This window comes from Oncorhynchus mykiss, chromosome 19, assembly GCF_013265735.2.
Source record: "Oncorhynchus mykiss isolate Arlee chromosome 19, USDA_OmykA_1.1, whole genome shotgun sequence".
NCBI lineage: Eukaryota > Metazoa > Chordata > Actinopteri > Salmoniformes > Salmonidae > Oncorhynchus > Oncorhynchus mykiss.
Window position 1 is genome coordinate 46,656,108 of NC_048583.1, and position 26,883 is coordinate 46,682,990.

At 42.2% G+C, this 26,883-nt stretch overlaps 1 protein-coding gene across 3 annotated transcripts in view; it reads left to right on the forward strand.

The window, feature by feature from the left end:
- Nucleotides 1-26,883, forward strand: part of LOC110498012 (runt-related transcription factor 3) — an 82,190-nt gene that overhangs the window by 20,151 nt on the left and 35,156 nt on the right. For 2 of the 3 annotated variants that reach the window (XM_036954938.1, XM_036954936.1), the window contains exons 3-5: nucleotides 18,019-18,260; nucleotides 19,309-19,465; nucleotides 20,761-20,880. In XM_036954938.1, coding sequence (XP_036810833.1) covers nucleotides 18,019-18,260; nucleotides 19,309-19,465; nucleotides 20,761-20,880 — 519 coding nt within the window. The remainder of the gene's footprint in view (nucleotides 1-18,018; nucleotides 18,261-19,308; nucleotides 19,466-20,760; nucleotides 20,881-26,883) is intronic. The other variant, XM_036954937.1, reaches the window with a different exon arrangement.

Genomic DNA, 26,883 nt, shown 5'->3' on the forward strand with positions numbered 1-26,883 from the left:
TAAATGATTTGAATTCCATTTTGTTACATTTTTTTTCTGCGAGCTTGATGTGCAGTTTCTGCAGAGATAAATTAGATCAAGTCTGAACTGTGCAATATATTAGTGAGTTGTCGTTTCCAACAGGCCAAAATACTGCATCGTTTATTGCAGAAAACGTGGTAATTACAATGACCATAATCCATTACACCCCCGCTTAAACTTATCCGGTCTGTGGACAGAGAGAAGAGAGAACATGCGATCGAGAGGGATAGAAGCAGTTGCTTTGCAAGCCTGAAAATACATGATCTAAGTCATGATTCGTAGCTGGTATTCAGCAGTCATGAAGCCTTATTTACATTGAAGAACTACTAAAATTGTGATTTTGTCAGACAGCATAGGCAGCAACTCTATAGAGATGTGATAATGACTTGGAATTAAATAATAAAACAGATAAAACAAATATTTTGTTCAAGAAATGTGGATAAATTATGGTTAATTCATTTTGTGTTGATACGGCATTCAACCCACATAATGCATAGTGCATTTCATTTAAAAACCGAGATCTGTGATTATTTCATAATAATCTAACTGAAACCGAACCGACCTCAAAAAGCACTAATCCCTCAACACTATACTTACACCCCAACACACACACACACACACATACACACACACACACACACACACACACACACACACACACACACACACACACACACACACACACACACACACACACACACACACATACAGACAGCATATGTGTGTGTGTGTGTGTGTGTTGGGGTGTAACTATAGTGTTGAGGGGTTAGTGCTTTCACCCCAACACACACACACACACACACATATGCTGTATGTATGCGTGTGTGTGTGTGTGTGTGTGTGTGTGTGTGTGTGTGTGTGTGTGTGTGTGTGTGTGTTTGTGTGTGTGTGTGGTGTCAGTATGCATGTATGTGTGTTTGGGTAGAGTCCAGTGTGTGCACATAGTAAGTGTAAGAAAGTTAGTGCAAAAAAGAGTCAATGCAGGTAGTCCAGGTAGCCATTTGATTAGCTATTCAGCAGTCTTATGGCTTGGTGGTAGAAGCTGTTCAGGGTCCTGTTGGTTCCAGACTATTACCGCTTGCCATGCTGTAGCAGAGAGAACAGACTATGGCTTGGGTGGGTGGAATCTTTGACAATTGTTTGGGCCTTCCTCTGACACCTTCTGGTATGGAGGGCCTGGATGGCAGGGAGCTTAGCCGCAATGATGTACTGATATAGAACAGAGAGATCTATATCTGAATGTAAGAATACAGTTCAGATAAGCAATATATCACACCCCTATTCCACCCATGCCTTTACTTTGCCCTGTGTTAAAGATTCTAGAGGAGCAGTGACATACATGTACACTCTAAAATGGTAAATCACATATTGGACTTTCATTGTCAGACCAACCCAAGCTGTACTGTGCAAGTAGGCTGATAGTAGGCCTACTATTGAAACAGATACATTTGTCTTTTTTAACATAAAAACAACACAATTGTATGTTCTAAGTCAATAGCAAACCACATCAGGAGACCACTTTTGATGTCTGGGAAAAATCTAAGAAATGTAGATGTTTAGTGTAGTTCAGGCGTGCAGGCACCTAGCACTGTTGTTTGGTTAGTGGTGTTTCTGTAGCACATGAGATGGAGTTTTCAAAAGAAATGGCCACTGATAGTCTGACAAATAGTCTGACAGGCTACTTTGTAGCTAGTTAACATTTTTTTGGAAAGACTTTTCATCTACCGGACAGTTAGGCCTATATCATTAGCATCGCTATATTTTTCATGCTCCTTCATTGTTTGAGGCCTGGACATTTTACTTCTCATTACAAGTCTCTCAAAGTAGCATATAGCCAAAATCCCACCATAGAAATGACTTCCTCCTACAATTAATGACTTCCTCATATTTATGCCATCTTTCTTTCATTAAATAAGGGGGATACCTGGTCAGTTGTACAACTGAATGCCTTCAACTGAAATGTGTCTTCTGCATTTAACCCTCTGAATCAGAGAGGTGCTGCCTCAATCGTCATCCACGTCTTCAGCGCCCAGGGAACAGTGGGTTAACTGCCTTGCTCAGGACAACAGATGTTTACCTTGTCAGCTTTGGGATTCGATCCAGCAACCTGGCCCAACTCTCTAACCACTAGGCTACCTGCCGCCCCAACGTCTAGCAGCCAAAGGCATCATCCTAATAGCATTAGCAACCCATGACAGTTGTTGCATCTTTAAATCCCCCTCTTTCTAACAGATATTTCCATCTCTGTCCATGAAATCGCTCCCATGTGCGGTGCGCATTTTAGAACAGGGTTTTCCGCATTTTGGAACATTCAGGCATACTGCCATGTGTACACCGCTGCACCGAAAATGGGAAGAAATAAGAGTTTTAAGCTAAACATTCTGATCTGTTCCATCAGTCCTATTAATTGATATGGCGTATACCCCCACTACACTTCTTTGATACGTTTCAGTGGAGATTAAGAAGTGAGTATATGCAATGATCACTGAAAAATAAGTGGGTATAGAGCGAATAGCTGCGTATACCCTCCACTACGCCACTGCACAGGACACCATCATCCACAGGACACCATCATCCACAGGACACCATCATCCACGGGACACCATCATCCACAGGACACCATCATCCACTTACCCCAAGGCAGCTCAGCTTACCCTGTCCCTATGCTCAACTTACCCTGTCCCTATGCTCAACTTACCCTGTCCCTATGCTCAACTTACCCTGTCCCCATGCTCAACTTACCCTGTCCCCATGCTCAACTTACCCTGTCCCTAAGCTCAACTTACCCTGCCCCCATGCTCAACTTACCCTGTCCCTATGCTCAACTTACCCTGTCCCTATGCTCAACTTACCCTGTCCCTATGCTCAACTTACCCTGTCCCTATGCTCAATTTACCCTGTCCCCATGCTCAATTTACCCTGCCCCCATGCTCAACTTACCCTGTCCCTATGCTCAACTTACCCTGTCCCTATGCTCAATTTACCCTGTCCCCATGCTCAACTTACCCTGTCATACTAAATGGAGGGAGACAGATAAAGGTTTACTATGTTACGTCTATGCCAGAGTCCAGGTTGGCTCAGCCAAACCACCCCTTGCTGGGTCCCTCAATTCGGTTCTATATTTGTGTGAGATGTCGAGGGAGAGGATCACAGGCAGACTCCCATTTTGGCAGAGTGAAGGGAATGAGGATCTGTAAATGTCCCTGCCCACCGTAGGTGTGTGGTTACCCAGTGTGGAGTGTGCGGAAGTGCAACATCAGTGAGCTAACATGTCTTGGGGCTGTGTTGGGCACAGGGGTGGTGATGCGGTGCGTAATGACTTCATAAACCTGCGCCACAGTCGAGCCACAGTTACACACTGAGAAGCTGTTTGTTGAAGTGGTGGAGTAGTGAAATGGTGGACGAGGACTTCATCAACTCACTCCACAGTTTGACCACAGTCTCACAGAACAGTGTGTCTGGGACATCGGGCGAATCGATTTGGGGACCTCATAACCATGTGCCACAATCACACATAGCAAACCAGTGTTAACGAGTGGTGGAGTGGTGGACAAAGGCTTAATAAACATGCATCAACAGTCCAGCCACAGACCGACACAGCAGCCTTACCTACCTTGAGCTGAGCTTCATTTAACCACATTCACAGAATTCCTCACCAGTGGCTCAATTATGTTGCCTGATGACTCAAACTTAATACTTCCGCTGCTCTATGTTTGCTACATAGAGTACTTCAGTGAGACTGCCATTGTTTAAGTCATTTGTGGTGATGTCAAAATGAGGGGTGTTGTACAAATCAGTCATCAGTGATTGGATCATCTCTAACCAATCAAGAGTATCAAAGCCAATGATGAATTTTCAAAACCCCTCTTTACCCACATGTGTTCTTGGCTCTGGCCCAACCCATTGGTTTCTGGGACCAATCAGAATGGTTAGAATGTGTTTGTGTTCTAGAAATTCTTGGGGAGGAACTCAGATCCAGACTCATTGCTGAGAAGAAACTAATGTCCGTGGGTGTGGCATAGCGTTTGGCTGGAACAAGGAGATTGGGTAGCCAGGCAATCAATTATTCCTAATAATAGTAATTTAGTAAATTTAATTTTACACAAGGAAAGTAACAAAAGGGAATTTGATCACAATTAATAATTGTTAAAGAAACAGAATATCGACCTAAAATTAACGTGTTTAGACAGCAACCCAATTCTGATATTAATTCCACTAATTGGTCTTTTGACAGGGCCCGTTTTCCCAAAAGCATCCTAAACATAGAATCACAGTGTTCATCCATCTCGCCTTGACCTCTGATCATTTCACAGCAAAGTTGACTACAAATACAAAGTTGACTACAAATACAAAGTTGACAACAAATACAAAGTTGACAACAAATACAAAGTTGACTACAAATACAAAGTTGACAACAAATACAAAGTTGACAACAAATACAAAGTTGACTACAAATACAAAGTTGACAACAAATACAAAGTTGACTACAAATACAAAGTTGACAACAAATACAAAGTTGACAACAAATACAAAGTTGACTACAAATACAAAGTTGACTACAAATACAAAGTTGTCAATGTCTTTGCAGTTCTTACAAATAAGCAAAGGATAAAAAGATGCCTCAAATGACTGTATTAAAAAAGAAAAAGCCTACCTACAGTATGGCTATAGGTCTATATATTTCAATGATGTTGAAATCAATTTCATATTCATTCAATTTAGTTTTATTTGGCTATTTGGCTACTGTCTAATCTTTGCCTCAATTTTTTTATGATGTGTAGCCTGACGTGTGAAATTATGCCAAATTTAGATTTTGTGCATTATTTAGGGTAAGCATTAGCCACCTCCATATTTGCTGCCATACTGTAGGTGATAATATTTCTCTAGGAGCTGATCCTTCGTCAGTAATGTGGGATAATTACAACGTTAATGTAAGATTTGAATGGAGAAAGCTGACCCGAGAGCAGCGCTGTCAAAAATATACTGTACGTTCATAATACCGTTTAAGTCTAGTTGTGCAATGCATGACAGTAACAAAACATATTTTGAATGTGAATACTAGCTGTGACTAGCTGTAGCTGTGATCTGGCTCTGGCAGGGCTCTGAAGTGGTGTGGTACAGCAGTTAAACTGTCACTGGGGGGGAACTATAAATCTGCTGCTAAAGGTGAATGTAGCATGATGTTGCTGCTGCCACAGGTGTGTTGTCTGTCCATTAGTTCCTCTGTATTCTACAGCCGTCTGTCTACCGTATCTCACCCATCCAGAGGAGGCTGGGTCTACGACTCTTGTAGCCGGACACAGTTGGCTGAGGCTAGGCAGAGTGAGTCAGCCAGTCGGGGATGTGTGTGTGTCTGTGTGTTGGGGGTGGGGGTGCTGTCACTTTGGCAACGCCGAGGCACATATTGCAGCAATTACCACAGCGGAAAAATGTTTTTCTGCAACATGCAATTACTACAGATTAAAGATTGCCTTCCTAGCATCAGAAGAACTCGCCAGAGAGAGGAAAATGGGTCTGTGTGTGTGTGTGCGCGTGTGTGCGTGCGTGTGTGTGCGTGTGTGTGCGTGTGTGTGCGTGTGTGTGCGTGTGTGTGCGTGTGTGTGTGTGTGTGTGTGTGTGTGTGTGTGTGTGTGTGTGTGTGTGTGTGTGTGTGTGTGTGTGTGTGTGTGTCTGGGCATGTAGACTTGCCTGTGTGTGAGACATACAAAGAGACAAAGAAAGTAGATACATGATTATAAGTCATACTAAAAACCTCAAAGATGAATGAGTTGGTGCATTTATAAGGCCCAATAGAGACTAAGGTCATGGACAGTTATGTCCCTCTTCCTCACCATGAAGCTAAATATTCATATTAGACGATAAACAAGTCTCGTGTTAAAGTGTATGATTTACCAACAACTAATAACAATATGATGTCAATGTATATTGCCAAACAAGGTTCAAAGCCAAATCAGACATGGCAGTATAAGGGAGTTGATGAAGCAACCTTCAGGTCAGGTCAGTAGTCCTCAACAGGTCAGCAGCCCTCAACAATATATCATACTGGTTCCCCTAACTCTGCAAGACAGGACCCACAACACACACGCAACCAACTAGATCAGATCTCAACCAACTAGATCAGATCTCAACCAACTAGATCAGAACTCAACCAACTACATCAGAACTCAACCAACTACATCAGAACTCAACCAACTAGATCAGAACTCAACCAACTAGATCAGATCTCAACCAACTAGATCAGATCTCAATCAACTAGATCAGAACTCAACCAACTAGATCAGATCTCAACCAACTAGATCAGATCTCAACCAACTAGATCAGATCTCAACCAACTAGATCAGATCTCAACCAACTAGATAAGAACTCAACCAACTACATCAGAACTCAACCAACTACTTCAGAACTCAACCAACTACATCAGAACTCAACCAACTAGATCAGATCTCAACCAACTAGATCAGATCTCAATCAACTAGATCAGAACTCAACCAACTAGATCAGATCTCAACCAAGTAGATCAGATCTCAACCAACTAGATCAGATCTCAACCAACTAGATCAGATCTCAACCAACTAGATAAGAACTCAACCAACTACATCAGAACTCAACCAACTACTTCAGAACTCAACCAACTACATCAGAACTCAACCAACTAGATCAGAACTCAACCAACTAGATTAGATCTCAACCAACTAGATCCGATCTCAACCAACTAGATCAGAACTCAACCAAATGTGCTCATATAATAACACAGCTCTGTTTGTGACTTTACCATCAATAGTACTCTTAGTGGCTTTCCAATGAATAAACACCACACACAACCACATCACAGCCTTCTGACTGTCATTGTGGGGCGAGCGTACCCGATAGATGATGTGAGGGCGGACCGATGGTGACATGGGAGTTCACAGAGAGAGACCCCAGGGCAGGCCCCGGAGGTGTCCCCTTGAACTGCAACTAAAAGACAGGGGTGACAGGGGTGGGGTCTGACCATGGGGTTAACCTTACACCCTGATCAGATCTAAAACTTTAAATCAAATTCATACGACTTTAAACTATTTCTTACACAACTATTTATTTGATCGGGTTTTGATATAGCATGTCAATGTGAGGTCACACTACAGAAAAGTCTATTGATCTTTGAATAAGTATAGTTTTCATATTTCATGTTTCATCTAATTTAATTGCATTATTATGCAATTATTCCTATGTAGTACTTCACATTGTCTGGTTTATAACAGCCTTTATAAGAGCCTGACACATACTAGGGAGTATCAGAAAGAGAGTATATGAGTGCTACTACAGAACATACAGCACAATCACCCCTAGTCCTGTCTGCAGCAGCCCCCTCTAGAGGAGAGGGACACATAACCCTCTCTCTCTCTCTCTCTCGCTCTCTCACTCTCTCTGTCTCTCTGTCTCTCTGTCTGTCTCTCTGTGTCTGTCTGTCTGTCTGTCTGTCTGTCTGTCTGTCTGTCTGTCTCTCTCTCTCTGTCTCTGTCTGTCTCTCTCTCTCTGTCTCTGTCTGTCTGTCTGTCTCTCTCTCGGTCTGTCTATCTGTCTGTCTGTTTGTCTGTCTCACTCTCTCTCTCTCACTCTCTGTCTGTCTGTCTCTCTCGCGCTCTCTCGCTTTCTGTCTCTCCATCTGTCTCTATCTCTCTCTCTCTCTCACACTTTCTCTCTCTCCGTCTGTCTCTCTCTCTTTCACTTACTGTCTATCTCTCTCTTCTTTTCTCTTTCTTCGTCTGTCTCTGTCTCTCTCTCTAGCTTTCTCTCTCTCCGTCTGTCTCTCTCTCTCTTTCTCTCTCTGTGTCTGTCTCTGCCTTTCTCTCTGTGTCTGTCTCTCTCTGTGGGTGTGTCTGTCTCTCTGTGTCTCTCTGTGTCTGTCTCTGTCTCTCGATCTCTCTCTCTCTCTGTGTCTCTCTCTCTGTCTCTCTCTATCTCTCCGCCTCTCTCTATCTCCGCCTCTCTCTGTCTCTCTATCTTTCTCTGAAACACAAAACGTGTGATCATAATCAGTATCTTCATGTACACACTGTACATTATTTGATACATGATGTGTAAAACAAGGGAAGGGGGACACGTTAATTGTCTCTGAGTGTGTTGATAACAGTGATAATAACAGTCATCTGACTTGAAGGCCTCTTCGTTATGACTAATGTCTTTACTCAGTTAGTTACTGTATAGCTAGCTGTCCTTTAGTGTGCATGAATAAAGTGTTGAGGCACCCAGAGACAAGACAGAGACATCCCCCAACAGCCATTATTTTACTCAATTGATTCAGAGTCCTTTAATAAGCCCTTGGCTACACTCTGCACCTTTTAAAACATGTAGGCTGTGGATTAAAGATGCATGAGCTGAATATGCTCATTGTCTGAGTCTACAACTGCACTATTTCACCTGATCACACTTACATAGTAATTAGCTGCTGGTTTTGGAGATGTTACAGATTCTTTCATCATTGTATGTGATATATATTTTATATCTGCTTATATTTATTTAACTTTAATTTAACCAAGGAGACACATTGAGACCTAGGTCTCATTCACAAGTGTGCCCTGGGAACAACAGTCATATCAGCACACACACAATTATATACAAAATGCACAAAATATACACAATATATACATACATGATACACTATAGCCATTATAATCTAATAAAACACATTCATCACTGTAAAAATCCTTAACCTGTTCCCTAAATTGACCCAGGGACACCAAATCATCCAAATGAAGTGCGAACTGGAGACTGTTCAACATATGATATGATATGAAATAACAGATCTCTCGAACTCTGTGGATAACGTGAAATTCTACATTTCAACAAAGATGTTAAGTATGTTGGAAGCTTGTGGAGTATGTGGAGTATATGGAGTATGTGGAGTATGTGGAGTATATGGAGTATGTGGAGTATATGGAGTATATGGAGTATATGGAGTATATGGAGTATATGGAGTATGTGGAGTATGTGGAGTATATGGAGTATATGGAGTATATGGAGTATGTGGAGTATATGGAGTATATGGAGTATATGGAGTATGTGGGGTATATGGAGTATATGGAGTATATGGAGTATATGGAGTATATGGAGTATATGGAGTATATGGAGTATATGGAGTATGTGGGGTATATGGAGTATATGGAGTATGTGGGGTATATGGAGTATATGGAGTATATGGAGTATGTGGGGTATATGGAGTATATGGAGTATATGGAGTATATGGAGTATGTGGAGTATATGGAGTATATGGAGTATATGGAGTATATGGAGTATATGGAGTATGTGGAGTATGTGGAGTATATGGAGTATATGGAGTATATGGAGTATGTGGAGTATATGGAGTATATGGAGTATATGGAGTATGTGGGGTATATGGAGTATATGGAGTATATGGAGTATATGGAGTATATGGAGTATATGGAGTATATGGAGTATATGGAGTATGTGGGGTATATGGAGTATATGGAGTATGTGGGGTATATGGAGTATATGGAGTATATGGAGTATGTGGAGTATATGGAGTATATGGAGTATATGGAGTATGTGGGGTATATGGAGTATATGGAGTATATGGAGTATATGGAGTATATGGAGTATATGGAGTATATGGAGTATGTGGAGTATATGGAGTATATGGAGTATATGGAGTATGTGGAGTATATGGAGTATATGGAGTATATGGAGTATGTGGAGTATGTGGAGTATATGGAGTATGTGGAGTATATGGAGTATATGGAGTATATGGAGTATGTGGAGTATATGGAGTATATGGAGTATATGGAGTATATGGAGTATGTGGAGTATATGGAGTATATGGAGTATATGGAGTATGTGGAGTATATGGAGTATATGGAGTATATGGAGTATGTGGAGTATGTGGAGTATATGGAGTATGTGGAGTATATGGAGTATATGGAGTATATGGAGTATGTGGAGTATATGGAGTATATGGAGTATATGGAGTATGTGGAGTATGTGGAGTATATGGAGTATATGGAGTATATGGAGTATGTGGAGTATGTGGAGTATATGGAGTATATGGAGTATGTGGAGTATGTGGAGTATATGGAGTATATGGAGTATGTGGAGTATGTGGAGTATATGGAGTATATGGAGTATGTGGAGTATATGGAGTATATGGAGTATGTGGAGTATATGGAGTATATGGAGTATATGGAGTATATGGAGTATGTGGAGTATATGGAGTATATGGAGTATGTGGAGTATGTGGAGTATATGGAGTATATGGAGTATGTGGAGTATGTGGAGTATATGGAGTATATGGAGTATGTGGAGTATATGGAGTATATGGAGTATGTGGAGTATATGGAGTATGTGGAGTATGTGGGGTATATGGAGTATGTGGAGTATATGGAGTATATGGAGTATGTGGAGTATATGGAGTATATGGAGTATATGGAGTATATGGAGTATATGGAGTATGTGGAGTATATGGAGTATATGGAGTATGTGGAGTATGTGGAGTATATGGAGTATATGGAGTATGTGGAGTATATGGAGTATATGGAGTATGTGGAGTATATGGAGTATGTGGAGTATGTGGGGTATATGGAGTATGTGGAGTATATGGAGTATATGGAGTATGTGGAGTATATGGAGTATATGGAGTATGTGGAGTATATGGAGTATATGGAGTATGTGGGGTATGTGGAGTATATGGAGTATATGGAGTATGTGGAGTATATGGAGTATATGGAGTATGTGGAGTATATGGAGTATATGGAGTATGTGGGGTATATGGAGTATATGGAGTATGTGGGGTATATGGAGTATATGGAGTATATAGAGTATGTGGAGTATGTGGAGTATATGGAGTATGTGGAGTATATGGAGTATGTGGAGTATATGGAGTATGTGGAGTATGTGGAGTATATGGAGTATGTGGAGTATATGGAGTATGTGGAGTATATGGAGTATATGGAGTATGTGGAGTATATGGAGTATATGGAGTATGTGGAGTATATGGAGTATGTGGAGTATATGGAGTATGTGGAGTATGTGGAGTATATGGAGTATGTGGAGTATATGGAGTATGTGGAGTATATGGAGTATGTGGAGTATATGGAGTATGTGGAGTATATGGAGTATATGGAGTATGTGGAGTATATGGAGTATATGGAGTATGTGGAGTATATGGAGTATATGGAGTATGTGGAGTATATGGAGTATGTGGAGTATATGGAGTATATGGAGTATGTGGAGTATATGGAGTATATGGAGTATGTGGAGTATATGGAGTATATGGAGTATGTGGAGTATATGGAGTATGTGGAGTATATGGAGTATGTGGAGTATGTGGAGTATATGGAGTATGTGGAGTATATGGAGTATGTGGAGTATATGGAGTATGTGGAGTATATGGAGTATGTGGAGTATATGGAGTATATGGAGTATGTGGAGTATATGGAGTATATGGAGTATGTGGAGTATATGGAGTATATGGAGTATGTGGAGTATATGGAGTATGTGGAGTATATGGAGTATGTGGAGTATGTGGAGTATATGGAGTATGTGGAGTATATGGAGTATATGGAGTATGTGGAGTATATGGATCCCAAACTTTCTCAAGAATCACAGGGACACACTGTTTTCATGCCACTTTGATACAGCTACGACCAGAAGTGATTTTCTTAGCAGGTTAGGAGAGCATTTTCTCTGATCATAACCCTTTTCCTAATCTTAACCTTATTCTCCTAACCTGCTACGTTAATTCTCCTAACCTACTATGGAAAAAGTCACGTCCGTTCATAGCTGTATCCCAAATTAGTTTGAAGTCTTTAAAAAAGAAAGATCAAAAGTTAAAGTGTTTAATCTCATTATTAAGCGAGTAGCCTGGTGCTCATATCTGAATCAGCTAACTGGAAGTTGATAAGATGAGGATTAATTGGCTTTAGATCAATTAAGGACACATAAATATGCTATGATAAAAACTGCCAATGTGGTTTTTCATGGTCTACATCAAAACGGACAACAATGACCACCAACTGCGATGTGCTGACACATTATGTAATCATGGTTTGAGAAAGCATCAGCAAACGGAGCTTAGAACCCCCATACAAAATGAAACAATCTTTACCCAGTCTCTCTGAAGCATTACTTTTCAAAGTCTCTCTATAGTCTGTGTGTAAACATCCAAATGCTAGAATATGATTTGGCTTTGGGACGAGGGACAGAATGCTTTGATGACTTACGTCATGCTTGGAATACTAACCACTGACACTCTTGTCATATCAAGCAGCAGAAGTCCATTTCATAGCAAACTGCATTTCAAAAAATATAGCAGCATTTTAAGTCCACCACAGAATTCACCATCGATAATGTACATAAAAAATATCCTGAGCACAGTTGCAAAGCTTGTTTAATCCAAGAGAAATAAAAGTCCATTTCATAGGAGTCTTCCATTCAGAACACTCATATTTCCACTGAGCAGAAAACCCCCGGCTGAAATAGGATTCGGAAGGAATGCGTTCGGTGGGTTGAGGGTCAGGCTTGTCCTGTAATTTGTGAATGTACAGAAATGTGCGACCGCCGCAGCCACTAAAGATAGAAATCTTTGTCTTATGTCATCGTTTAACCTCAAACTATTTCTGATTGCTCCATAGCCCCATTTTTCTAATGAAAAGCACCCCTCCAATGGCACACGTACACACGTCTGTAAATATCTCATGGGTTTATGGGGTTATTGGGGTTCATATTGAGAATTAACATTTCACATTTGTATCTCCTCACATATCTGAAAGTGTCTCCCCATCCATCAAAACCTGTTTGAAGTGACATCAGACATATGAAATATGATGGGTGGTGGGCATGGTGGGCATGGTGGGTATGGTGGGCATGGTGGAGTCAGGGGTAGGTTTACAACTAACAGGCTTGTTGTGGGTTTCTCAGCGAATGGGGATGATATTCTAACTATTAGCTTTTACATTCTGCTTCATTATCAGCCAAACCATATGAAAATGGAGAGGAAGAAAACGTTGATAGTCTCTTTGCTATGTCATGATTTGGGGTGTTGGTTGGCCTCTGCAAGGCAGGCTTAACTAGGCTCATTTTAAACCAGGCCTCAAGTGGGAAAGAAAAGGCAAACGCTCTTTCTTTTGAAAACCTTTAGTTCTTCACGACAGAGAGATAGCATGGCTGGAGGTGTATATGCCAGCGCACAGGTCATAGTAAGAGTTAATGTGATTTTGAGAAGGAAACTTCTCATATTCATAAGGAATCTATTAATTTTGGTTGGAGCACTCTGTATCCTTTCTTACTCCAACCCTCCAAACTCTTTCCATACTGGAGGCCTGTAGTGTTTAGACTGGGCCTATAGAGACTATAGCTGAAACCTCTGTGTTTTAAAAGTAGAGGGTAAAACGTCTAGTACGTGAGGTTGGCCTGGGGTATCAGATATCCTCCTGGAGTTCTGCATTCGGTTGAGCTGAACCCACTCGAATCATTAAAAATCGTTCAGGGGCACGATGGGCTCCGTCCTTAGTCTCTGTGCGGCTGAAACCGTAGAAACTGTCTGTTGAAACGTAGGAGTCTAAATAAGACCGGCGCCCGAAGCGCGCATTACCGCTGCGCAGGGTTTTTTGTCGGTCATGTGGTCGGATATTAATAATGAACAGAGGCAGGAGGACGACTGAAAAATCCCCGATGTATTTGTCATACTCTAGTTGTTTCATTGTCTCAAAATAGCGGACAATGATAGGTGATACTTTTGAAGACATTAGGTCCTGAAAATGCGCCCTGCAGCTTCAGCTAACAGCATATACATTTTATGATAATTGCATTATTATAAGTTTACAACAGTTGGTTGAATAATTACTCTCTAATTACTTAGATATAAACTCGGAAGATTTTAGGCATGGGAATTTATAATCAGAAGAACGATCTGTTTTAGACACATGTCCAGTGTTCTCCAAAAGGCACATGCCTTGATATTTGCGGTCATTCAGTGCGGTTGTAGCAATTAAGAATTTCACATTCTCTCCTCATAAAGAAACAGGCTTGCTGACAGCTCGCCTAGTTGAGGTCTCACCCCACCATGGAGTCTGCACTCTACAGACAAGAGCCTAGCAAATACACGTATAGACTATGGCTGTGATAATTGTTATCAATACGTTTGGCGCCAATTCGTGTTGTTAAAATATGATTTAAAATGGCTTCCCTCCTAACAGTCTCCGCAGGCGTGAAGAGTGTATAATCTTCTCATCCACTCTCCCCACAAGACTCTGGCTTAATCTGTCTGAACGACATCAGTATAATAAAGAAAATGAAGGGTAAATCTAAACCCACTCCCGTCCCTACCCTACCCACTCCCTTCCTATCTAAAATAAACAAAAGCACACGTACACACACACACTTTGCATATTCAGTAGAAATAGGGGGGAAATATATAAGGGTATTTTTTTTCCCCCAGGACCGTCGACTAATGATTGTCAATCAGGTATAATTAAATATCAAACACTTACCTAAATGAATAATCCCAATGGGCATTAACTTCAATAAGGCATTATAGACTTCGATAGCGCACCAATGCAATTTTGGGGAAAATTGAAGACAAATAAATAAGTACCCCACACGTAGGTAAGTTATAACATTTTACTTCAATGACTTTCAAGGCATTATACGATCCCATGATGTGTTTTATGTTATTAATTTCTGACAATAAGGTCTAATTCTGACGAGAGCGGTTTTTAATGGGCTTGTGCATCTCACCACAAAAAAAAAAAAAAAAATAACCCCAAGAATCAAATGCCTCTTGATTCAATAAACAAGTCATCCACAAATATTTGACATTTGAAACGTCCCCCCCCCCCCCCCCCCCCTCTTTTTTCCCCCACAATTAATATGTAGGCTAATCTATAACGAATGTGATTGTAGATAGCCTAATCTTCTTGATGATTTTCTGGGCCTTTACTTTTATATATTTACTAAATAACTGCTCTTCGATATATAGACGGGCTATCCGGTATGTCATGTATTTGTTTATTCAATAATTTATTGTGTGTTGGACAAAACAGCAAATATATAACAATAATAATAAATCATTTACATTTGTTAGGCGCTATTGTCACACCCAAGACGTGATGTAATGTCTCCATACAACTGTGGAAAAAATATATATAAATGATTTCCTAATCGAGGCTATATAAGAGTAAAACAGTGCATGGTACATTTATTCGTAACTTGTTAAGCACCTAAAAGGTGGCATTAAACGAATACAAAATTGAGTGGTTTTTATTTTGCATTTTAAGCCTACTTCAATGCAGAAAATAATGGAACGGACGAGCAGAATTCCAGCACATGGGTCAATTGACTAAAAAACCTTTACGCTCGACACAGGTAGGCCTAATAATTGTCGTCTAGGACCCACGTTTTGTCGTCTTGGAGCAAGCTAGTATCTAGTATATATGTTACTTTTTCAGATTTTCCCTGATGGTACAAATGCCGTTTCTCCCTCCCATACCCCTTCTGTACTAAGGCAGGTCCATTTGGCAAAGACAAATGCGCCAACTAGCGTCTGTGGGCCCTCATTGCATGGGAACGAGTAAACGGGGTGTGCCGTTTCATGTGCAATACACTGACTAACCTATTAAATGATGGAATTCCAATTAATATTTGCCTGTGGTTAATGTATTTTGGCAAAATTGTAGTTGTTATGTAAGCCTACGGGGGCTTTAATTCGTTTTCATTTGGTCTGATCGAATCATGGTGATAGCACAATTATATATAATTATAAATATTAACTAATATGCACCAATGCATATTACGTCAAATGTATAGGCCTATATTATTAATGTATACGCATCCTTAGCCTAATTTATTCTATATCCTTGGATATAGGAACAAATAACATATTAAAAAGAAAATAAAAAATAAAAATAACAAAAGCATATTGCTAAATATGTATTCACATATTTTGTGAGTAGGTCTTTAACGCAGCAGCACTACAGTTAATGTAATGTAGCCTAAGCCTATTGGGCCTACTGTCAATTACGTGATACTAAACAACAACAACATCATCCGGTAGATGCCTTTGGCTTTGACGTTCTCTGAAAAGTCAAGGGTGAATTGCATATGGGACAATAATGGGAAAAATCATAATAAATTCACAACTCATATTGATAAATAAACCATAGTCATGTCATTTGAAAGGTGCATGAACCCCTAAAATGATCAATAGCTCATTACAGTTGATTGACAATTCTGCATTCAGAAATAGCCTATTGCTTTTAGTAAAAACAAATAGGCTAAGGGTATAGGCCCATAATAAGATCGTGTAGCTGCATTATATGACTGGCCTATTTTCCCTACAGACGTTGATCTCTTCTGCAGTCACCAAATACATGTGTATGCTTTGAATTATTGTTTATTTTCACTCTGTGTGTAAGCGCACTGCGGTGATGTACTAATATAGGCAGAATGTATTATGTGATTATTTTTCTTCAAAAAGTGGTTGCCTATATTAATTTGCTGATGTCATATAAAGAAGGAAGAGGGATCAGTCATAACACGAAATGTATTTTTTTTTTTTATCTTCAATTAACAAATAACTTTTGGGGGGAATAATAACTGGTTCACCATTCAGGTGAGAACAGTTGCTATAACTTTAAGTATAAATATAGTCTAACTGTGCAAATCATTATAACATCTAAGCACATAATGTAGAAAAGCACAAATACATAGTATATTATTAATAATGTATCGTGTGTGTATGGCAGAATAAGCAGAGAGCGCTTTCACTTCGCCTATATTCCAAAGACTTTGATTGGTCTATGAAAGCCCAACCCAGGCGACTCATTGGTGGAAGTTATCGCCACACTCGAAACACTAAACACTAAAATGACTTGAGTAAATAATATCACAGCACTCTTCACTCTCGCACCACCACTCACTCAAGCGCGTCTTTGTTACCTTCAACTGCGTTAACCACAGCAAAAGGACTACATTTATACAGATATTCAAGATTATTTCAACGTAGAGACAGAATAGTTTCAAGAAAATAGTTTTTGGATCTCGACTTACTTTTTAGTTTCATTAAGGATAACCGGTGGCAGGACATGTGATACGGATGAACAAAAAACACTGAATATAAAGAAACTTTACATGAAACATCGGACTTCTGCGTCTTGTACTTCGCGTTGAGAACTGTGAATTGCCGAGTAGCCTCCATACTCTGATTATAGCTAGCCTACTTTGTTGAGTAGGCAACATCTTTCAGTGTGTGCGGTGAGGTCTGGCGAGATCCAAAAGCCCAATTCAATCGAAGGAGCTCATTCAGTCACCGAAGGTGAAACAAGATATTTGGACAATTCTGCTATAAAGTTGAAGCAAGCAAGGAGCACTCGACTCGTCAGCTTCCGTGAATATTGCAAAAAATATTGGATTTCATAGTTTTCCTTTTCACTGGACGTTATTAATAATTGTATATGTTAGTGTTTATCGATCAGTCGATAGATTGTTATTAATGTTTCTCACTGTATAGATATTTATTTTGTAATATGAGGCCAAAATCTTATTGCGGATGGGCATCGTATTAAATGCTGAATAGTGCAGATAGAATATAAGCCTTATAGGCAACCAGAACAGAGCACTGTGGAAAAGAGGTCAGATCTAAGTTTGTGGTTTCGTGGTTTTGCTGTAGTCAGTGAGAAGCAGAAATCAACTCGATGTTTCTCATGCAGCTACATCCTGAGCAGATGATATAACACGCAAACATTCAACTTTATCGTGTCTGCAAGATAAAAAAAAAGTATCTTCACTCACTGGACAGTTCAGGATTTATTGTGATAGATTAACCGGGGGAGCTGCGTGCGCTCAGCTCCATCATCGCGTAAACCGCTGGACTTGACCGAGACCAAAGGAACAAGTGTCAGAGAGCGGGAAAATACATATATTCTCCAAAAAAAGAGCCCCGAACACTCGTCAAAACCCCTCGAGAAGTGGTCTTGACCAAAGCTGTTGTGATGCATATTCCCGTAGACCCTAACACCACCAGACGGTTCACACCGCCCTCCACGTCGTTCCCCTGCAGCAAGATTGGAGACGGCAGCGGGACCATGGGCACCCCTGGACCACTGAGGACACGACCCGAGGCCAGGAATGTGGTGGACGTCCTGTCAGACCACGCTGGCGAGCTGGTCCGTACAGACAGCCCAAACTTCCTCTGCTCCGTGCTGCCCTCACACTGGAGGTGCAACAAGACACTCCCTGTGGCTTTCAAGGTAAGGTAAATTATGCCTAATTACAAATGGGCACTTATGAACTAATGACCGACCTAATGATGTATTACTGTAGGCTACTGCAGAAAAAGCGTAAAATATATTTTTTAAAAGCTTTCTTGAGTAGGCTTCATTTCGCTAACAAGGCAGTTACTGACATTAGTATGTCTATTACAATTACTTTTACACAGAGCCCTTTTCTGTAATATAGGCCTAAATAATTGAATTAAATAAAGTTGTCAAAATTATAGTGGCCTGCCAAAGTGATAACTTGGCATAATTATCTTGTTTCTTTTTTGCATTGGACTTACTTGAATGTGAGATTTAGAAAAGTGGATTTGCATGAACTGCAATGACATACAATTAATCAACAATTAACCAACAATATAGGCCCTAATACAAATAATGATAATTTAATAACAATAATTCTAATGATAACATATATTATTATACCTGGTAAGCTAGTTATTTTTTAATTGCTATTTTGAAAGATTTTGCAATGCAGAAAAACATATTTAGGCCTATATTACGTAGCAATGAAATTATGCTACATTGAATGTTATCAATTATATTTATACACCAGGACGTGAATAGAATTTGTGGACTAAAAGTGTAATATTTAGAAAAATAGACAAGCCTATATCTATTTGATTTAAATCATATCCAAATGTTAAAAATGCTTGTTTAGATCGCATAGGCCTACTTATTTAATGAGGAGTATTTGCAAAAATGATTTGGGAGTGATTTGGATATAGGCCTATCAAATGTCAAAGTCATTTACATAGCTTTAAAATATTAGTGTTTGAATTGCAAGCTTGCTTCAAGAAAGCATCTTACCATGTAGTTGTAACCTAATAGCACAATAGGCCTATATATTTTGATCAAAATATTTGCTAACAATATCTAAAGGGCACTTTTTGGGGGGGGATTTTAAATCAGGTCTAATATTTATGTTTTATGGTGCGTTTTTTGATTCCACCGGATGCGGTTTGTTGCAGTCTGTATTTGGTTTAGCATGGTGACCCCGGTTGACCGCGTTGAGTTCTCACAGGTTGTTGCACTCGGTGATGTACCCGACGGGACTCTGGTCACTGTGATGGCGGGGAACGACGAGAACTTCTCTGCGGAGCTGAGGAACGCGTCTGCGGTGATGAAGAACCAGGTCGCCCGCTTCAACGACCTGCGGTTTGTCGGCAGAAGCGGACGAGGTGAGCAGAGGGAGTCACGCACTTATATCCTTAAACCATGAATAGTATTTGGCCTACTAAATGAAATCAATAACTAACATCGCATACAAAACACCTGCCTGCATGCGTCATAATTGCACTGATTTGCAAAACTTTAGCCTGAGTAGACCTACTTTTGGTAATCTATTTTTTAACAGATAAAATAAAAGTGTTAGGGAATGTGAGAATCAGATGAATTCATCTCCCGGGCCAATTATAGCTGCAAGACCGCACCAGCATTGCGCAGGTATAATTATGGGGATTATCAATGTTTATTGGAACAAAATAAAATCCAGAACACAATATGATTATTACATATTTTAAGATGTGGTTTGAACATTCTTTATCGACAAAGAGCAAAGCCCAATTTTAAATTATAGCCTAATGCTCAGCCAAGCATTGCCACAAGTTATTTTTATAGGACGAGTCCTAATTGACCATCACGCACGCCCCCTTCAAAAGATGATCCGGATAGTAGCAGCATCATATATTCTACGAACATTGCACCAGTGTCCAAATAAACAAATCGCCTGGATCAGAATATTCAGTTCAAGGCTTGGCATTTCTAAAAGCCTGCCTGTTTACACTTCTAAAAACTAGTTCTCACATAGCTGACATTCCACCAGAACCTTCTCGTATCCCTCTCCTTCCTCCTGGCCCTAGCGCTCACATATTTCCCTTAAATGTTACACTTTAAATAGTTGCAGACTGATGAATGGAAAACGCTCTAGTCTCTGAATTAAACGTACCTTTCATTTCTGTAGTCAATTACCCCACCCCAGGATTCCTTTCCCCCCACCGTCTCTTTAACAAGAGATGCCTTTTTTTATGAAAGCGCTGCTTCATAGCCTGGGTCGAAAAACGGACCATTGCACGATCTCCCTCTCTCCTCTTTCATGCAGATGGCAGAGCTCGAGGAAGCTCGTGCAAGAATCTGCCTTGTTGAACAATAAACTGTCGCTGTAAGCCTTTTGGACAATCTGGAATAGATTCTCTCAATAATTCAAATCATGCCCACATTTCAGCCCATCAAAGTGGTGGTCCCTTTAATTTACAAACTTAAAAGGGAGCCATATCAGGAGGCAATTTTAATTCAGCAAGCTGACTGTGGTGGTTATGAACAAAGTGTGTATGTTCCACAAAAATCTGTTTATTTCCACAATGAATTAACCAAGCCAGGAAACCCTCACACATGCTCTGGTTTGATGTTCCTCCTCAAACTCTGTGTTACTGATGCCCTTCCCTAACCAATGCCTTCTCTATTCTGTCTACCCTAGGAAAGAGCTTCACTCTGACCATCACAGTCTTCTCTGGTCCCCCTCAGGTGGCCACCTACCACCGTGCCATTAAAGTGACAGTGGATGGGCCCAGGGAACCCAGACGTGAGTACTTACAGGGTACATGAGAATATTTGTCTTGTCTTGTCAGAAATCAAATGTACTGCTCTCATGAGCTGTGTGTAGAGGGATTCACAGAGAGAGAGAGAGAAAGAGAGCGAGAGAGAGAGAGGCTATTCTTGGCGTAGGGGGTGAGAGAAGGGGGTGCAACCATTGCAGACTAAAAGAGATACATGAGTCATATGCAGATGATACAAGAAAATGTAGCCGTGTGTGTTCATGAGTATGTGTGTGTACTGTCAGTGTATGTGGGCGGATCAACAACAGTTGACCAGCAATTGCAATCAATGGGAGACAATGTGGTATGTTTGGTGGTGCAGCAGTGTGTGTGTGGTATTAGGGGGTGGCGAGGGGCACTGTCAGAGGAAACTGTAAAGCGTATTAAGGCATAACCCGAGACCGCTAAGAGGAGCTGTGTCTCCAAGCCGCAAATACCAAACGCTTGTGGCCTCACCCTGCTGCCTTTGGTCAGAGGGTCGTACCTGGTTGACCACATAAGTGGATCGTTGACTTAACACTCTAAAGAGATGGTGAGCTGCCTGCTGTGAGCTGTGCCAGTGAGGTCCAATAGGCTAAAGCTGTTAGCTCCATCATTTGGGCAGTGATGCATATATTTGTGGTTTAATGTATGATCATGTGAAAGACTGTGGAGGATTGTGTTACAAGGTTGAGTCAACCGCTACAGACTGCTTGTGTGTGTCTGCCCATGCTGGCTAGGAGCAGTCAGACCAGAGCATTGGGATTAATAGGGATTAATGATCACTCCTGTTGAGATATCATGTCCCCTATGGTTATACTGTGCAGGTTTATAGTGGCTGCCGTGGATGGCTTGATTGCTATGCTCTGTTCTCATGTCTCTTAAGTGTTTTATTTGGGATAGGGTGGATTTAGCCCAGTCAAAACAGACCAACTGGCCAATGCAGGTAGGCAGGGGGTTCAGGGTGCCACATGGAGGGGGTATGGGGTTCCTAGCGAGGGGGCGAAGGGCGAGGGGGCGAATGGCGAGGAGGCGAAGGGCGAGGAGGCGAAGGATGAGGAGGCGAAGGGTGGTGCATCGCCCCCCTGTGACGCTGGAGGCTATTTAAGGAGGTGTTGGAAATGGAGGAGAACAGTGTGGAAAATGGGAGGAATAGATCATAATATCCACTGTGTGTGTGTGTGTCTGCGCGTGCGTGTGCTTGTGCTTGTGCGTATGTGTGAAATGTGATAGAGTTGCTGGCTATGTCTATGTGTGTAGTAAAGGACATTTTGTCTGTGTCTGCATGCACTGCTGAAGAAAAATAGGCACTCAAGCTGTGTGTCTGTGTGTGTTCCTGAATGCATGCACAAGTCAGTGTGTTGGCTTCCTGTAGTTGGAAATAACCCTGCACATACCGTAAAGCTGTCTCCTCTCTGTCTCTGTCTACATGTCATGTCTGCACTGAAGGCGTCAGTGTGGCCACGCTTATTTAATATACACTCCGGTGGCCAGGCCCCATCCTGCTATAAAGAGACATTGTTTAATTTAGGGAAGGGGAATTTTGCTTTAAAAGAGTGGACTCTTAAATCGAGAACAGCACCACCACATTTGTACTTGATAATGAGAATCTTTATATTTTTTCCTCCTAAAGATTTGAGTATTTAAAAACACACAACACAGATTGCTTCCCGACGATATCCTCAGCTAAAGTACGCACTGCATGAGTTTAAGTGTACCATATGACTATCCCTCTATCCCATTGTGAGATGAGCGCCCCCACCTTGGTTGGCCTGCAAACGTTCACCTGTCAGCTGGCTGGCTGGCAGAGAGGAGTGGGCTGGGCTGCTCAGGGCTTTACTGTAGGGCCTGCATTTGCATGGCTGCCAGGAGAGAAGCTGGCAGAGCAGGAGGGAAGTGCTTTTTTAATGTTTAACCTGACGGACAGGACTGAATCTCCCCTGCGGCAAAGATCTGCCAAACACATAGCCCTCATCTCACTCACTGATGAAAAACACATTCACACGTATGCACTTCGTCCCAAACACTGCCCTTGTTGTACAATAGGCCTTCAAGCAAAATCGTACAACGTGAACCAGTCTCTTTGATTAGAGCTCACCACCCTGTGCTTTCTGAGAAGCAGCTTTGTGTACGTCAATGCTCTGCATCAGAGAGAGAGAGAGAGAGAGAAGACTGCATCAGAGAGAGAGAGAGAGAGAGAGAGAGAGAGAAAATCTACATGAGAGAAAGAAGACTGCATCAGAGAGAGAAGACTGCATCAGAGGGAGAGAGAAGACTGCATCAGTGAGAGAGAGAGAGAGAGAGAGAGAGAGAGAGAGAGAGAGAGAGACTACATCAGAGAGAGAGAAGACTGCATCAAAGAGAGAGAGAAGACTGCATCAGAGAGAGAGAGAAGACTACATCAAAGAGAGAGAAGACTGCATCAAAGAGAGAGAGAAGACTACATCAAAGAGAGAGAAGACTGCATCAAAGAGAGAGAGAAGACTACATCAAAGAGAGATAAGACTGCATCAGAGAGAGAGAGAAGACTACATCAAAGAGAGAGAAGACTACATCAAAGAGAGAGAATACTACATCAGAGAGAGAGAGAAGACTACATCAAAGAGAGATAAGACTGCATCAGAGAGAGAGAGAAGACTACATCAAAGAGAGAGAAGACTACATCAAAGAGAGAGAATACTACATCAGAGAGAGAGAGAAGACTACATCAAAGAGAGATAAGACTGCATCAGAGAGAGAGAGAATACTGCATCAGAGAGAGCGAGAAGATTTGTGATAGAAAGAGAGCAAAAAGAGGAGATGACTGAAGTGTTGAGACCTGTCGCTGTCCCCCCACCCAACTCTCCCTCCCCCATCTCTCCCCTCTCCTCCTTGGGGATTTCAGCTGAATTCATCTCCTAACTGTATTTAGCGTCCATTGTCTCTGTCTCTGTGATGACATCACCAGTCACATATCCTCAGAGGGGGAGGGGCTGCTAGTATTTATCTCACCCAGAACGAATCCGTTCCTGAGAAAGATGAACTCACCAGATACAAGGCACACAGGGCTGGGCTGAGAACATACACGCCTGTGAAAAAACAGAGAAAAATGCCTGTTTGTTTGTAGCTCAACCCTAGGTGAAACTACTCCCCAACACTGTCAGTCATAGCAGGCCCTACTACTGCATATCCTGTCTTTGTGATACTATCACACTCTTTCCCACACTCAGTATTGTAGAACTTCTATGCTCTTAAAAAAGGGGTTCCAAAAGGGTTCTTTGGCTGTCCCCATATGAGAACCCTTTTAAGAACCCTTCTTGGTTGCAGGTAGAACCCTTTTGAGTTCCATGTAAAACCCTTTCTACAGAGGGTTCTACTGTACATGGAATCCAAAAGGGTTCTACCTAGAACCAAAAGGGTTATCCTATGGGCACAGCCGAATAACTCTTTTGGGACCCCTTTTTCGAAGAGTGTACAGAATCCACATGAGCATTATTGTGTTTTGTTGCCTATATTTACTCTGTTGGGGTTCAGAAGGTTGGGGGAGGGGTGTGGAGAGGGGGCGGGGAGAGGGGGTTTGATTTGGATGTGGCACGCAGACTGTACAAAGTATGCAAATAGACAAACAATGACATTGGCTGTGTTATTTTTCTTCATGGCGCAATCTCTCCTCATAGTAAACAAAGAGAGGTGTGTGTTAATGTGTGTATGTGCACACAGCTGTTTGTGTGTGTGTGTGTGTGTGTGTGTGTGTGTGTGTGTGTGTGTGTGTGTGTGTGTGTGTGTGTGTGTGTGTGCACCTGCCAGGTGTGTCCATCCCTTAAGTCAGCAGCTCGGCCACGCCTATGCTCCACAAATCACATGAAAGGCTCGCCCTCGATGCCAATTGCTCTCTCGAAGGCCACTTTGATGTTGAAACGGAGACGGGTGTTTTTGAAAAAGCCTACAGCGTATCAGTGCCAAAAAAGAAAAAAGTGTCACGTCTGCCTGACGTGGGGTGCTTTCCTGTCTAACCACCTAGCCAGCCCAGCCATCCATCCTCACTTCAACTCCCTGATGCATAACCTGCAGACATGGAGACATAGCAGCAGAGCTGATGTCAAAGAGGAAGACTTCAGAGAAAAACACCTAATTAAAGATGTGATGTGGAATTGGACATGGGCCGTTAAAAGATATAAAGGACGCATATTTATGAGGCAAATCGTGAGATCTTATGGTTTCCCAAAAATGTCACTATGTTGTTTGGATGACCTGAGGCGACGGCGAGGGTTCTCTCTGGGCTCAGTCTCTCCGTCACACTTGGCTTCTGCGATTAGAAACTGAGCAAATATTGTCTGACTGATAAATCCCCTGGAATGTGGTCTGTAAGTTGAATACGTTTGATTGGTTTCAGAGGAAACTTATGTTCTGGGATAAACATTCACATTAGTCTGACTAGGTATAGGAGTGTAGCAAGAGGGAGCTGTACTGCCATGTACACAGTGACTCTGCTATATTACTTCAGTCTGCTAGGGTCCTCAGTCATCCAGGTAGAGGTGAGCTGAGGTGAGGTGAGGCCTGTAGAGCCATGGCATGATTAGGACCTTCATTAGTGGAGAGGTAGGGCTGAGAAGGCAGAAGTGATTACTCTTTGACCCTGGCTGCTGTGACCCATAGCCCCATCAGCACCCTGTACAACGCCCTAAAGGGAAACACTAGGCCTCAGCTCCCCCCAAACCGCTCACCTACCCCAAATTCCTCAACTACCCCAAACCCCTCATCTACCCCAAACCCCTCACCTACCCCAAACCTCTCAACCTACCCCAAACCTCTCAGTTACCCCAAACCCCTCAGCTACCCAAACCCCTCAGCTATCCCCAAACCCCTCAACTACCCCAAACCCCTCAACTACCCCAAACCCCTCAACTCCCCAAACCCCTCAGCTATCCCCAAACCCCTCAGCTACCCCCAAACCCCTCAACTATCCCCAAACCCCTCAACTACCCATAAATCCTCAACTACCCCAAACCCCTCACCTACCCCAAACCCCTCACCTACCCCAAACCCCTGACCTACCCCAAACCTCTCAACCTACCCCAAACCTCTCAACCTACCCCAAACCCCTCAACTACCCCAACCTCCTAACTACCCCAAACCACTCAAATACCCCAACCTCCTAACTACCCCAAACCCCTCAGCTACCCACACACCCCCACACCCCTAACTACCCCAAACCCCTCAGCTACCCACAAACCCCTAACTACCCCAAACCCCTCAGCTATCCCCAAACCCCTCAGCTATCCCCAAACCCTCAACTACCCCAAACCCCTCAACTACCCCAAACCCCTCAGCTATCCCCAAACCCCTCAGCTAGCCCCAAACACTAACTACCCCAAACCCCTCAGCTATCCCCAAACCCCTCAACTACCCCAAACCCCTCAACTACCCCAAACCCCTCACCTACCCCAAACCTCTCAACCTACCCCAAACCTCTCAACCTACCCCAAACCCCTCAACTACCCAAACCCCTCAGCTATCCCCAAACCCCTCAGCTATCCCCAAACCCCTCAACTACCCCAACCTCCTAACTACCCCAAACCACTCAACTACCCCAACCTCCTAACTACCCCAAACCCCTCAGCTACCCCCATACCCCTAACTACCCCAAACCCCTCAGGTACCCACAAACGCCTAACTACCCCAAACCCCTCAGCTATCCCCAAACCCCTCAGCTATCCCCAAACCCTCAATGACCCCAAACCCCTCAACTACCCCAAACCCCTCAGCTATCCCCAAACCCCTCAGCTATCCCCAAACCCCTCAGCTATCCCCAAACCCTCAACTACCCCAAACCCCTTAACTACCCCAAACCCCTCAACTACCCCAAACCCCTCAGCTATCCCCAAACCCCTCAACTACCCCAAACCCCTCAACTACCCCAAACCCCTCACCTACCCCAAACCTCTCAACCTACCCAAAACCTCTGTTACCCCAAACCCCTCAACTACCCAAACCCCTAACTACCCCAAACCCCTCAGCTACCCCAAACCCATCAGCTATCCCCAAAC